Below are 15,770 nucleotides of genomic sequence, written 5' to 3'. Positions count from 1 at the left end.
AGTTTTGAAAGTGGAGGATGCCCTCTGTGGAGAGTAGGGACTACTTTGGACATGCACTCTGGCCACCAAACTTAGATCACTTCCCCCTGGCAGGACAGCCTTGCCAGGCTATAGAGGAAGAGCTTACTGGTAGTACAGATGAGACTTGATAGGCTGAGGTCAGATGCTAGGGGAGGAGGGCTCCCTTTTCTGAGGACTAGGAGAGGGAGGGAGAGGGAATGAGGGAGGGAGGGGGATTGGGAGGGAATGAGGGAGGAGGATACAATTGGGATGTGAAGAATTTAAACTGCAGGACAAGCAGGTAACTTATATTACTAATCTCACTATATGGGAACAGCTCTGAGACTGGCTACAGAACCCCTATGAATTACTATTAGATGCCATTCTTCAGGAATGAAGATTTACAGAGGTATTTTTTTTCTGCTCATACAAAGAGCAGAAAACCAGCCTTAATTGTTCTGTGCATCACACACACTTTATACACTTAAAATTTTAGGACTGTATAATGCTTGTATGAAATATGCTTTCAGAACAAAAGATCCAGACACTGACATTGGATCAGACCTGACAGGATTCATTCCTTTCATCGTGCTGGACATTTACATCCTGCATCCTTCATGTTCCAGCACCAAGTGTTTCAGTTGCTGTTATCCATCAGAACAAGACAGCTCCCAGGATACTTTAAAAGAAAGCTTCCAATCCCAATTGGTCCATCATTTCAGACTGTCCCACACAGGACTCTAATTAAGCCTGGAATTTCTCAACATTTAGAAACTGGACCACAAATGCTATTCCTAGCTTGTTTAAGCATTTCCACAGTTTTATTTGGGCCCATACAAAGGTATTATTCATCCCAAATCAGCAGGAAGAAACCTTAAGAGAACGACACCCCATTTCCTTTAAGCGGGGTCGGGGTCTATAGTCCTGCTTTCTTGGGCTATAGAGGGTTATTATCAATGGGAGTTGGTTACAAGTTATTATTTGTCTTATTTAGAGAGAAAACAAGGTTAAACTCAGTGATGTCTCTCTTTTCCTTTATCTTACATTCTTAGGTTTGGAGATAGGGGTTGAAAAGAAGAAAGGGGAATATAGAAATATATAGGGATTATAGGACAAAAAGTAGATTAGTGAATCTACTCCTCAACTTAATACCTCAAATTTTTATTCACAAGGTTATTTTTAATTCACTGGTATAGAATTTTGTATATAGATGGAAAGTAAGTTTAATTCTAGATACAGTGGTATAGAATTCAAATGTAATATTATTCTTCACACACATATATATGTGTGTATATTTTTTTTCTACTTTAATATGAGGTATTGTACCCATATAACTCAATTGTAGTACCAGGTTTACTTTGAAAGTGTTATTGCAGGCTGTTTAGGATAAAAAAGTTATACAAGTTAATTGTTAGTTGATCAAATCGTGGTCATGTCAATCATGACCATGTCTACTTTTATGACAAGAATATACATCTTAGGTGTGGCAGATAGATAGATATGATTTCATAGAAAGATAAGATAGGAGATTTAGATAAGGTCTTCAAAAACCTCAGAGATATGCAGAATATGGCATTTAAAAATGTTTTTATTATTTTAAAGATTCATTGACAATGACACAGGTTAACTCCTGGGAACACACAGCCTACCTCAAAGGGGATGATGAGCATCAAAGAACCTCCATATGGAGATGGCTTCAAATGTGGCAAACAAGCCACTGGGCAAAATGTTCTTGTTTCTACCACAGACAGAATTCTGCCTAAAAATGGGCAAGCTTGGATACAGGCAGAGTCAATGTCCAAACTCTGCCAAGACAGGGCAAGCAAGTCCTCAATAGTCCCCTGTCTCACAAATATGCCTGTCAGATATATTGGGACACAAGCCTGAAGAAGATTGTCCAACATAATAGAGAGTTTTGGGTGACTATTCAGGTAGCAAACTGTCTCTGTCATCTTCTCATTTGGGAAGCTACTAACCTGCACTTCGGCATACTCAGGTAATCAATTTTATTCCTTCTCAAGTCTCTGATGGAGTTGAAGACCAGGTAGCTTAAGAAGCTTAGTTGTTTAGGGGTTAAGATATTTTTAGGTCTAAATAGATGTTTTAAGTTGATAATGACAAGATGTGATAGAGATTGATTTACATTCAGAATTTTAGACACACCAAGACAAGAAAGACATTTTCTTCAAGGCTGTCAAATACAAATAGCCAAAACACTAAGAATGTAATGTTTATATAATTCCTGATTGTGTCATGGTTCTTCTTGCTATAGTTTATTGTATATATGTGTAATAATATAAATGTATATGTAAAAACTGTTTAATTAATTTTTAAAAGTGGAGGATGATAGAACTGGTCAGATTCTACAGCTAAAGAGGCATGGAGTCATCTGTAAATATCCTATTTCTATTGTTGCTTTATTTCCATTTTACTCTATTTTACAGAGAGGGGATGTGAAAGCAAGAGATTAAAAGGACACAAGGCTTCCTATTTTTAGTCCAGCATGTGGGAAGCTTGAGGATCATAAAACAGGTTTTTCGTATCAAGGAAAAAGCTGAACAAATTGGAAAAGCGTTCTTCTTAAATCCAACAGAAAATTAAAGTCACAGGGATAAGTGTTGCTGCAAAAACTCGATTGTAGGTGAATGAAGAGAATCAGAACTCATGAGAAGAGACACATAGGAGCAAAAGGTGCTTCATGGTGTGGGGATCACAGCCCTCAGTGAAGAACTACAGCCAATCTAAGAATAAATTGCTAAGAAAATACAAAGACAAAGCAAGGGATCCAAAGGAACTACAGCATGAGCAAACTAAGCCCAACCTACATTCTAGCCACATAAGCATGAAAGCTCACACTAAGCATTTACTTAAGTTTCTTTAGCCAAACATTCTCTCTGCCTTTTAAGTAGAAAACCAAACAGTCAAAAAACACAATCCAAAGCAAGAGAACAAGCATCAGAAACTAAGAGAAGGCAGAGGCTGTAGAATTATAAGACCATGAATTTTAAGCAACTATGGTAAAGTGAAAAGAGTTCTAATGGAAAAAAGAGAACAGCATTCAGCAACAGATGTGTGATATTAGAAGGCAGATGAAACTTTGAAGTATGAATCCAAAGGAGAGGCCAGAACTCTAAAACATTATAACAGAAATGAAGCATGCTTTATTGGGTTCACCAGTATGAACAAGATTGAGGAAAGAATGAGTAAGTCTAGGCCTAGGGTTAGTGCTCATAGGTACAGCACCCACCTAAGCATTTATGTGGCCCTAAATAAGAGTCCTGACAATACAGTGTGTGTGGGAGGGGCAGAATCAGCAGTTTGAGTATACTTCAATACAAAGGTCAAAACAAAGAGAATAAACAACATTAAATAAAAAATCTGAAAACATCTAGACAAAATGTGTAGCAGATGTGAACTCAGAATACAAGTGATGGAAGAAAGAATGGAATGGAGAAATGTTTTCAATGATAATAACTAAGGGTTATGCAAAACAAAAGAAATACCATATTAAGCAGCTATACAGCATCTATGTATACACCCAAAGGACTCTAATTCAGAATACTACAGAAACACTTGTGCATTCTTGTTTATTATTGCATATCCATAACAGCCATGGTATGGAACCAGCCTAGATACCCATCAACAGATGAACAGATTAAAAATGAAATGCATAAACATGATTGAATTTTATTTAACAATAAAGAAAAATGAAGGCATGCCATTTTCCGAATTAGAAATCATGAGGTTTAGTGAAATAAGACAAAGTCAGGGGTGGGGGAGGATACCATATCATTAGTCTAAATCAGAATTTGGACTTAATTTCTGTGTATGTGTGCTTTCATAGGAGACAGAAGTCAAAAAGTACTAGGAGTGAACAGGAGGTCTAAGGGAGCAGGGGAGTACAAGAAAGGATTGTGGAACGTGTGCTTTGAAAGCTGAGGTGGGAACTATTGAGGGAGGAAGAATATCAGCAAGGGGAGGATGGAGAACTAGGTAGAGCAAATAAGAAAATAGTAATGACATATGTGCAAAAATGTCACACTGAAATATACTTATTTGTATGTTAACAAAAATTTTTTTAATTAGTTTAAAATTTTTCACTATCCACATTGTCATGTCAAAGGATGTTACAATTATGCCGGTCTTGTTAAGTAACCATATTGTTGAGGTTTTATGGTTGCCATTTCCCTGGTCAAATCTAGGGGGCCCTGTTTTAAAATTCTTGGAAGCGACAGTACTTAAGAGTCTAAGCAGCAAGACACAAGTTTGAGACCACCTTGAGTTGTTCCAAAATAAGAAAGCAGAAAATCTACATGACTTTAGGTTGGCAAGACTTTTTTTGTTTGTTTTTCGAGACAGGGTTTCTGTGTAACCTTGGCTGTCCTCGACTCTCTTTGTAGACCAGAGTTTTAAATACATCAAAATCATGATTTATTGAAAATATGGGCATGTAAATTTTCATTAAGCCAAGAACATGTGCTATGCCAAAGGCACTGCTAAGAGAATAAAAAGTTGATACATACCTGGAGCATTGTAAAATGTGTATCTGATACTGGGTTGCCACCTAACATACACAGAACTCTTAAAACACAGCAATAAGAAAACAACTCAGTTTTGAAAGAGGCAAAGTATCTGATCAGACATCTCACCAGAGAAGACAGGTGGCTGCTAAGCATATGAGAAGATGCTTAAATTGCATGCCATTGGCAAATTTCAAATGACAATGGAAATGTGATACCACTGTACTCCTATTAGAGTAGCTAACAGTGAAAACACTAATAACACCAAATGCTGATAAGGATATCAAGCAAATGCAAGTCTCAGAGCTGGCGGAAAAGAAGAATGGTACATATTGGGAAATAGCAGGACCTTACAAATTAATATATTAATAACTGTCAAAATTTAGAAGAAAAATCTTCTGTAGGATATAGGATACATATGTGGTACAACCAGATGACAACTCTGAAAAGAAATGGGCTACCAAGTTATAAAAAATATGAATAGATACATATTGCTAAATAAAAGAAACTAATATGAAAAGGCTCCATGCTGTAGGGTTCCAGTGACATGGCATTATAGAAATGACAAAAATATGAAGTCCATAAAAATATAAATGGCTGCCAGGGATTTTAGATGAGTGAGAATGGAGCCAATAGAATTTCATAACAGTGAAGCTATACTCCATGACACTACACTAGACACTTGTCATTATACAATTGCCAAATCCAACAGAATGGGAATAAAAGAGGTGTAACTCAGTGTCGCAGTGTCTGCTTAGCCTGTGCATGGTTCAAACTCAACAAGTAAAAACAAATAAGCCATAGCCTAAAGACCATAAATCCTATTGGCTCACCAACTGTAATAAATGAACACAAGATATTAATAATAATAAAAATGTATGCCAGGGATCTTGATCTCTATACTGTCCCTTCTTCTTTTTTTCTTTTTCTTTTTTCTTTCTTCCTTTCTTTTTTCTTTTTCTTTTTCTTTTTTTCCAAGACAGTGTTTCTCTGTGTAACAACCTTGGCTGTCCTGGACTCATTTTGTAGACCAGGCTGGCCTCGAACTCACAGTGATCCGTCTGCCTCTGCCTCCCGAGTGCTGGGATTAAAGGCATGCGCCACCACACCTGGCCTTTCTTTCTTTTTAAGGTACATGAAATCTCTCTGCGTTATTTGTTATAACCACACGTTAATGTACAATTATCAAATACAAAGTTAAATTTAAAAACTTGTCTAGGAATATAGCCCTGTACATACTTCTCCTTGCCCCCTCCGCCCTGTCAGAGTCTGGACCTATCCTATGCGGTGTCTCCCAACTTCTTTCATGCCATTCTGAAAGATGAAGCAATGTAGTAATAAAACTGAAAAGTGAATTAACAATGATATGACTCTTTCTATGCTTCTAGGGGATAGGATGTCATGTATCCTAGACTAGTTCCCCACTCTCTATGTGGCCAAGTATGGTCTTGAACTACCGAGCTACAATTGCAGCCTTCTCCCTCGCTCTCTTCCTCCTTTCCTCTAGATCTTCACTCCTTGTTTCCTTTTCATCATTTCTAAGATAGTTCCACCATACAGAACTTATTATGTAGCCCAGATGGCCCTCAAATTCACAGCAATCCTCCTACCTCAGCCTGTTGCATTAGGATTATAACCATTATCTGCCACATCTAGCTAAATAAAATACCTCTGAAAATAAAACCTCTTCATTTAAAAAAAAAGTGACTAAATCGAGTTCCCTTACTTCACGTCTTTTTAATTTTAATTTTATAAATTTATTCAGATTACAACTCAATTGTTATCCCATTACTTGTATCCTCCCGTTCCTCCCTTCCTCTGGCTTTCACCCTATTCCCCTCCCCTAGGTCTAAGACCAAGAGGGACCTCCTCCCCCACTATATGGTCATAGGCTATCAAGTCTCATCTTGGTAGCCTGCTTATTCTTTCTCTGAGTGCCACCAGGCCTCCCCACCAAGGAGAGGTGGTCAAATATGAAGCACCAGAGTTCATGTCAGAGTCAGTCCCCACTCTCCACATAACTGTGGAGAATGTCCTGTCCACTGGGTAGATCACAGTAGGGGTTCAATGTTTGCTACTTGTATTGTCCTGGTTAGTGTAATAGTTTGGGTAGACTGAACCAACTTCACTTTTAAATGAACAGAAATGTCAACAACGACTGGATATGGTGACACTTATGTCTACCATCCGAGCACATGGCAAAGGCAGAGAGACCTCTGGGAAGCTGAGGACATTCTGGGGGAGACCCTGCTTGAAAACATCAAAATCCCCGCACAGTGTCAACAAGGACACCTACATAGCACATAAAACTTCTAGAACATTCTAAGACACTTTCATAGCAAAATCTCCAACATATGGCTTGTATCCCCATGGGTCTCTATGACTACCCTCAGATTTGGTAGTCACTAAGAGAACTCACAGGACTGGGGATTCAACATATAGTCATAATCCCAGGCAGCATTTATTTCAGTGAAAAGATAAAAAGAAAAAAACTGTAAGGAACCTGTCTAGAAGAAACTGCATATAAGCTTCCAAGGGACTCAACAGAAGTTTCATAAAGGATGCTTGACATTCCTTTCCTAAGCTATAACAACCCAGAAAACAGCTGCCAGGAAAGGTTCTCTAGAGGCTGATGATAGTCCCTAGGTTTTCACTGGACCTGGTAAAATAGGTACTCCCTGCCTGGCCCTGTGTTATAATTCTAGACTGTCTGAAGAACAGGTATTTGAGAAGAGCCACACTGTCTGCACAGGCATCTCATGCACAGAAAGCCACTATTATCACTTAGGGAACCGTTTAAAGAAGCATACGAAACTTTCTACCAGTCGGATTCACAAGGGGCCAGGCAAGGACTAAATCTTTAACAGGCCTCTCTAAAAGTATCCTCACTCTTCTTTTGTTTAGAGAGCATCACTTTGGAAATCATCCCTGTGCTCTCCTTGCCTGCTGAAGATAATAAATATTTTTCCACTTTTTGATGTCTTGGTCATGGCTTTTCTTTTTTTTTTTCTTCTTTTGGTTGTTGTTGTTGTTGTTGCATTAGTCAAGAAGTAAGTCCACTGCATTGGATTACCCTATCTTGTCTTTCACTAGTCTTTGAGAGTATATCAATTCTATACAAATCACTTCTGAAGACTATCTCTATCCACTCTTCAACTGAGAGATATTTAGGCTGTTTCTAGGATCTACCTCTTATGAATAAGGCTGCTATGAACATGGTTGAGCATATGTCCTTGTTGTGTGCTGGAGCATCTTCTGGGTATATTCCAAAGAGTGGAATAGCTGGGTCATGAGGAAGCCCTATTCCCAGTTTTCTGAGAAAGTGTCAAATAGATTTCCAAAGTGGTTGTACAGGTTTGCATTCACACTAGCAATGAAGGAGTGTTTCTCTTTCTCCATATGCTCAGATAATAGCCAGAACCTGGAAATAGCCTAAATGTCCCTCAGTTGAAGAACGGATAACGAAACTGTGGTACATTTATACCATGGAATACTACTTGGCTATTAAAAACAAAGAAATCCCGAAATTTGTGGACAAATGGATGGAACTAGAAATGATCATCCTGAGTAAGTTAACCTAGAAGCAGAAAGACTCACATGGTATACATTCACTTATAATTGAGCACTAGTCCAAAAGTCATGTCCCATGAAAGTCTTCATTTACCAGGAGATTGGGATAGATGTGAGAACATCCTATTCGGACTCTAAGTAAGAGAAATATAGGAGAATGGGAAATAGAAGGATCCAGAGGGTCCTAGAAACCTACAAGAAGAACATTGTGACAGGTGGATCTGAGCCCAGGGGAGTCTGCTCAAACAACTGCACCAACCAAGCACAATACGTACAGTAAACATTGAACCCCTATTCAGATCTAGCCAATGGACAGGACATTCTCCACAGTTGTGTGGAGAGTGGAGACTGACTCTAACATGAACTCTGATGCCCCATATGTGACCATATCCCCTTGGTGGGGAGGCCTGATGTCACTCAGAGAAAAGATAAACAGGCTACCAAGATGAGACTTGATAGCCTATGACCATATACTGGGAGAGGAGGTCCCCCTCGGTCATAGACCTAGGGGAGGGGGATAGGGTGAAAGTAGGAGGGAGGGAGGAACGGGAGGATACAAGTGATGGGCCAACAATTGAGATGTAATCTGAATAAATTAATAGAAACTAAAACAAAACAAAAAGCAAAACAACAAAAAAAGACTATTTCATGCTTTTGAACCTTGAGGCTACTAGCCTCCATCTAGCACAATTTCTCCATTTCTATTTGTCATACATTTTATCTTTCTTCAAATGATTGTCTCAAATTGGAAAGACAGCTTTCTTCTACAAAGAGATTTTCTCCATTCAGACATAAGACTTCACCTCCTCATTCCCCATGTCCCTCCAGACTATTATAGAAACATGCATTTTACAGTACACAAAGAACCTTGTTGCTATTAGATTAATGTGCATTCTTATGTTAGAATCCCAAGTAGAAGGACAAGAATGTTGTATTAGTGTTTGTGTAGTATTGTTCCACCCAGGGTAGTGATCTGGTAGATTAAATAGTAGCTTGGGAGAACTGGGGCCACTGCAGGTCTCGGAAGCAATGGCCCTAGTGCAGCATCCTTTGCCCCCAATAAGGCAGGCAATGAAACATCACAAAGGAAAATGTCTGCTCTTATTGTATATGAGGAAGCCCTATACTACTATACTACTATAAATACAATACTACTATAAATTTATGCCAACATAGAATCTAGAATCACAGACTTGGAAACTTGGAATTGAAAATGACACCAGAGATGCTTGAGTATCACTCTTCCACACAGTGGGACTGAAGCCAGGAATAAAAGTTCCTTAACAAAGGAAGTTAGTGGAGGAACTGGCTCAAGACTCAGAAGGCCTGGAGCCCAGGCCTCAGGTACTCCCTGCAAATGTTTCCATGGCTCCTGTTGAGTCATTTTATGGAGAAATCTCACAACCAGAAATAGTTGGTGTCTAAGGTGCAGCATGAGCTAGAGTCACAGACAGACTTTGTGAACATACCTCTAGCAACTGAGATTCTTTCTTTTTGGATGACAGGTGCAAGTGCCGGTCCAGTAATGAATAAAACCTTTCACCATCCTTTTCAAATTTCTTCTTTCTCTCCTAGACATGGAAGAGAAGCTTTGCATTAAAATTCTATCGTTTAATATTATGAACTTACAAATGAGAACGTAAGATAGAGTTTCAGGTTTCCTGTGGTCAGTCCCTGCAGCCCGTGGAAAGGAAAGACTGACTAAAGCCAGCACAGAACACGCTGTTTTGCACTGGTCTCAGCAGTTTTGATTTCCTCAAATCATTCTACCTACACAAAAGACAGTGTCAACTGGTAGAACTGAAGCCTCTTGCAAGTTCTTGCTCCAAAAATGGCACTTAAAGGGGGCCTCTGTTGCTAGACACCTTTTCTTCCCTTCTGTGTTTTTCACATATGGTCATCATTCATTTCATCTTAAAAAAAAAAAAAAGAACAAGGAAACACAAACGTGAAGTAAATATATCCGGTAATGGTTAATCCATATGGATCTGAATGACTTCAAACAGCCCACACTCCAAGACAACAGGAATCTGCAGCTATTTCGTTAAATGATTTTTTTTTTAAAGAATTCACTGCTGCATATTAAAAGCTGACCGGAGGGAAATCCTGGAAGATTAGGGTAAGAAACAAGAATTTACAGCTAGCTTTATGGGGGACGAGGGTGGGAGATTCAGCCTTCAATGCTCCTTGGGGAAGACATGTAATGAACTTCTCTCCTGCTCAGCGCAAGTGTAAGTCACACGGCTTCTAAAGAAACACTGACAAGATACATTTGTCACAGACTCGTTGTCATGATTTTTTTCTCAGCTTGAGGAGATCTTGAGTTATTTGGGAAGAAATTCTCAGTTCAGAAAATGTCTCCATCAGACTGCCTGTAAACATGTCTGTGTGGCAATTTCTTGATTAATGGTTGATGTGGGAGGGCCTAGCTTACTGTGGAGTGGTGCCATCCCTGGGCTGGTGGTCCTGGATTTTATAAGTATCAGGCTGAACAAGCCATGAGGAGCAAGCCAGTAAGCAGCACCCCTCCATTGCTTCTACTCCAGTGGCTGCCTCCAGGTTCCACCTTGGCTTCCCTGAGTGATGGGCTGTAATCGGTAAAGCAAAGAAATCCTTTCAACCCCTGAGTAACTTTTGGTAATTATGTTTATCACAGCAATAGAAACACTAACAAAAACAGGGACTGGTATTAGAGAGTGGGAGATGGCTAAGACTGACTTAACCATGTTTTAGGGGGAGACTAAGTAAGGTCTTTTGGAGCTTTGGGCTAGAAAAGTTGCTGAATGTTTGAGGTTAATGAACTATTGTGGTAATTTAGAAAAAATGCTGATAATAGAGGCACTCTAAGACTGTTTTCACCACTTTGATTAATGTGTTATCAACATGAAAGTGTTTCATGCTGGTAAGAATTTATTTTTTAAGGTTGATCATTGCTGAATTCTTAAGACATTCAGATGAATGTTAGGAGAAAAATCAAACTAAATTTGAATTTATACATAAATTTGAGTTAAATTAACATCTGTAAAATATTAAGGCAAAATATTTGATAGCATGAAATATCACATATACTTAGATTTTATCCATAACATTACTAGAGTTTAATTTTTCTTCATTGCAATCCCAACTATTCCTGTTTTAAAAATGTCTTCTGCATATTCTAAAGTACTTACAAACACAAAAGGTACCACTACTTATATTGGTCAAATATGACAAATGTAGAAAATAATATTGATGTTTTCATAAATGATTCATAACTGAAATGCTGTCTAAATTTCATATAAGGGCTGATCTGATTATCAATGATAATGTTTTTTTCATTAAGTAATTATGTCATCTGAAAGCATGGCAATTATATATTTCTTCCAAAATTAACAGATTACTTAATTTCCATCCTTAGAGCACCAATCAGGCTCTGCAGAATCTGATTAAATAGTACTACAGGAATGGGTTCCCTTATCTTCTTCTCCATGTTAAGAGTAATATCTTAAAATTTCTCTACTAACTAATGTTTACATCATGCAATCACTACTGAGCTAATGAATTTCTTTTCAGTTCTAAATTTACTTAGATAAATACATGATTTTTTCTTTATATTAATAAGGAAGGGAATCCCGCTTTTTTTGAGGGATGGGTCTGAGATAAGCACTAGCTAATAATGGTGGGTCTTGAAGACTTATTTTTAATATTTTTTACTTTTTGAGGGGGGTATATGCACTGCAGAGGCCAAAGGCATTGGATCCTTTGGAGCTGGAGTCATAGGCAGTTGTGAGCCACCTGATGTGGATGCTAGGAACTAAACTCGGGTCTTCTGGGAGAGGACCGAACTGTCTCTCTAGGCCCCTCATGATACATTTTTATTACTGTTAGATTCAGATAGGTGGCATTTTATTTAGGAATTTGCATTTATGCTCATAAAAGTAATTTGTTTCTGTTCTGATAATATCCTTATCTTGTTATAATACCATTATAAGATGTTCTAGATAGTTCTATTGTTTTATAAATGAAAACACCAAACCTCAGAGACATTAAGTTACTTATCCAAGGACAGCCAGCCATTAAGAGATAAAACAAACTACTTAAACACAGCACTGACCAAATAACTCAGTTTATACATCTTGAGAGATATGATACCTTAATTAGGGTTACTATTGCTGTGATGAAAAAGGATAACCAAAGCAACTTGGAGAGGAAAAGCATTATTTGGCTTCCACAACTCAGTACATCATCAAAAGTCAGTCAATCAGGGAAGGAACCTGGAGGCAGGAATTGATGCAGAGACCATGAAGGGATGCTGCTTACTTGCTTGCTTCTCGTGGCTTGCTCAGACTGCTTTATGATAAAACCCAGGACCATTAGCCCAGGGGTGGCTACAGCCTGATCTTATGGAGGCATTTTCTTAATTGAGGTTCCCTCCTCTCTGATGACTTTAGCTTGTGTCAAGTTGGCATAAAACTAGCATAGATGGTGACAGCCTTCTGTCTTTGTACAAAGTGTACTCTCCATGTCTCCTTTTCCTCCTTCTACTTCACTGGCCAACCACAACTCATCCTTCAAGATCCCATTCCTTTATGTCAATGTCCTTTAGATCAATGGAGTCTGTTCTACGTCTATGTATGTTCTATTTCTCAATGTCCCCATATCCTAGTCTGGGCTTGGGAGTCCCTCCTTTCTGATCCCTCAGCACTGTATACATAATGTGATAACATCCATCTGCTATGGTGCATATCTCTAACCACAGTATTCAAGAGACAGAACCAGAGGATCATAAGGGTAAATATAATTGCCATGAAAGGGATTGTAGAATTATATGCATCATATAAATATTTCATTCATTCTGGCACAATTGGTAAACAAGAAACACTGTTGCTTGCTTGCAAATGAAAACTCTGTAATACCATTTATATGCACTAAAACTGCTACACAAAACATAAAGAGAACAAATTATCAAAGTACAAAAGCTACGGGCAAACAACAACTTCCCATTGACTTTTAAGGCTTGCTTTAAGCATAAATTTGGCACTCTAGTTGTACAAATTCTTTTAACTGTGTTAGATAAAATATAGCAAATAACCTTGTGTCAGACACGGGCATAGCTCTGACGGAAGTAGACAAGGCCAGGCCATTGGGACCAGCTTTCAAGGCCCTCATACTCCAGTAGGACTAGAAATAGACCTTAAAAGCCCATTTTTCTTTCACGTCATAAAAATGAATGCTCACATTAATCTAACAACATTCTTCATAAACAGTCAAAGTAAATAAGACACAAATAACCCATGGAGAGTACTGTGTCTTCTGTATTGGTTTTGTTTTGAGATAGAGCCTTGCTATATAGTTTACACTGGTCTTTAAATCCTCATTCTTCAATAACCAGAGTGCTTAGATTATGGACATGCACCATCATGTCTGGCTGAAATTTCTGTTTATCATTATAAGGTTCTATCTTTCTTTTTAGTCATTATTTGTTTTTTTTTTATAAATGAATACATTCAAAAGAAAATTTGCACACCACTGCCATATTCAAATGTGTTTTACTATTTATTCACTTATTTAATTCACTTTACATCCCATTTGTAGCCCCCTCCTTCCTCTCCTCCCAGTCCCACTCTCCCTCTCCTTTCCCCTCTCTCCTATTCCTCAAAAAAGGGGAGCCCCCTTACCCACCTACCCCAGTTCATCAAGTCCCATCAGGACTGTGTTCAACCTCTTCCCCTGTGGCCTGGCAAGGGAGTCTTGTCAGGGGGAAGTGATCAAAAAGCAGGCAACAGAGTCCATGTCAGCAACAGCCCCTGCTTCCCTTACTAGTAGACCCACATTAAACTTTAGCTGCCCATTGGCTACATCTGGCCTTAGAGGGCCTAGGTCCAGTCCATGCATGGCCCTTGGTTGGTACTTCAGACTCCACAGGCCCCTCTGGGCCCTGGTTAGTTGGATCTGCTGATCTTCTTGTGGCGCTCCTGTCACCTCCAGGTCTTTTTATCCTTCTCTCCACTTTTCCACTAGACTCCCTATGCTTGCCCAATGTCTGGAGAACACCAACCCACCCACAAAAACTTCAATCCAAAACTTTTCCTGCCTACAAGACATGCAGGGATAAAGATAGAACAGATACTCCAGAAATTGAGGGAATGTCCAATCAATGCCTGGCCTAACCTGACACCCACCCCAAGGGAGAGTACTTACTCCTGACACTATTACCGATACTCTAGTATGCTTGCAGAAAGGAGCTTGGCAGACTTGTCCTCTAAGAGGCTCCACCCAGCAGCAGTATGAAACAGATGCTGAGACTCTCAGCCAAACACTGCGAGAAGCATTCTTTATTTTATGTACTGAAGTTGAACGCTGAAGAAAACAAGCGTCCAGCAGAAAGTGTATAAATGTCATGCGTAGTTCCACCAAGAGAACCTGCTCTAAAGAAGCAGCTGGATAAGGCACGTCAGGAGCATGACAAATCTCTAGAGAACACTGTGTCCAGGCAGGCAGAGCTAGTCAACTGCTGTCCTCACTGGAGGAACTGCCAAAGGTTTAAGACATTGGTTCTGGTTCAGTAAATCTCTCATGGATGGAGGAGGTCTTTTTCTGGCCAGATAAAGTTGGGATCACTTGGGTTGACAAGACCAGCTGTGGATCTGACAGCTGTTTCTCTCTCTTCTCCTACTTGGATGAGGATATGAGCCTATTTTTCTCCACCCACTTGCACCAGTGCCTGGGGCCCCAGCATGCAGCACAGGGAGGTCTGTGTGGACAAGATATTAATCACTCAAGGTATTATCTTTGTATAGGATGATGATGCTGCTATCAGCAAGAAAGAGGGCCTTTGCATACAGGAACATATGAGGACCCTTCACAAGAGTACAAAGAAAGGCTTTACTATTCTGCTTTATTAAAAAGTAATGACCACAAAAAAAAAAGAAAACAGGAAACAATAATTCAGGATTTTCTTTTGTGGTGGGAGTGATAGTGATGCTAGGTTTGCTTAACCCACAGAGCCTCGTGTATACATGTTAGGGTTTCTATTGCTATGATAAACACCATGACCATAAGCAACTTGGGAGAAAGGGGTTTATTTCAGCTTATATTCCATGGGACAGTCAACCACTGTGGGAAATCGGGACAGCAACCTTGAGTCAGGAGCTGCTCAAGAAGTCATGAAGGAATGTTGTTCACTGGCTTCCTCATCCTGCCTTTTATAGCACCCAGGACCACTAATCCTTAGGCAGTGCAGCACACATTGAGCATGGGCCCTCACACATAAGTTATCAGACAAGAAAATGAACCACAGATTTGCCCATAGGCTAGTCCATTGTGGGAGCATTTTCTTAATTGAGGTTCCCTTTCCCAAAAATGATTCTAACATGTATCAAGTTGACATGAAACTAACAAGCACATAAGCCAAATGCTTTACATTCTAACACTAAGAAATACCCTCACGCCCTCCACAATAGTTTATGGTAAGGATAAAAGTAACATAGTTCAGCAATCTGACAGCAAATGCAGAGAGGGTCACTGACTTTCAATGGGCACCCAAAACCTAAAACATACATTGAAAGAAGTTGCCTCTTTGCTGTCTTCCTTGGATCTGACAGAGAAGGCAGTGTGAGCAGGTCTTGAAGCATCTGGGAATGGTGGCACTCAAGAGGATAAGGAGTAAGTATTGTAAGTTTCAGAGTAGCCTAAGCTATA

The 15,770-nt window shown here is 39.3% G+C and overlaps 1 protein-coding gene across 4 annotated transcripts in view; it reads right to left on the bottom strand.

Annotated features, from left to right (window-relative positions):
* OPHN1 (oligophrenin 1) overlaps positions 1-15,770 on the bottom strand; it is a gene marked incomplete at its 3' end in the record, with an annotated part of 303,761 nt that overhangs the window by 147,754 nt on the left and 140,237 nt on the right. For all 4 annotated transcript variants that reach the window (XM_084791065.1, XM_084791062.1, XM_084791063.1 and 1 more), the window contains exon 6: positions 9,560-9,661. In XM_084791065.1, coding sequence (XP_084647191.1) covers positions 9,560-9,661 — 102 coding nt within the window. The remainder of the gene's footprint in view (positions 1-9,559; positions 9,662-15,770) is intronic.

The sequence above is a fragment of the Acomys minous genome, assembly GCF_964271855.1.
Source record: "Acomys minous genome assembly, chromosome: 7".
Classification (NCBI taxonomy): Eukaryota; Metazoa; Chordata; class Mammalia; order Rodentia; family Muridae; genus Acomys; species Acomys minous.
The sequence above is the reverse complement of the archived record's forward strand: the minus strand, read 5'-3'. Positions and strand labels throughout refer to the sequence as shown.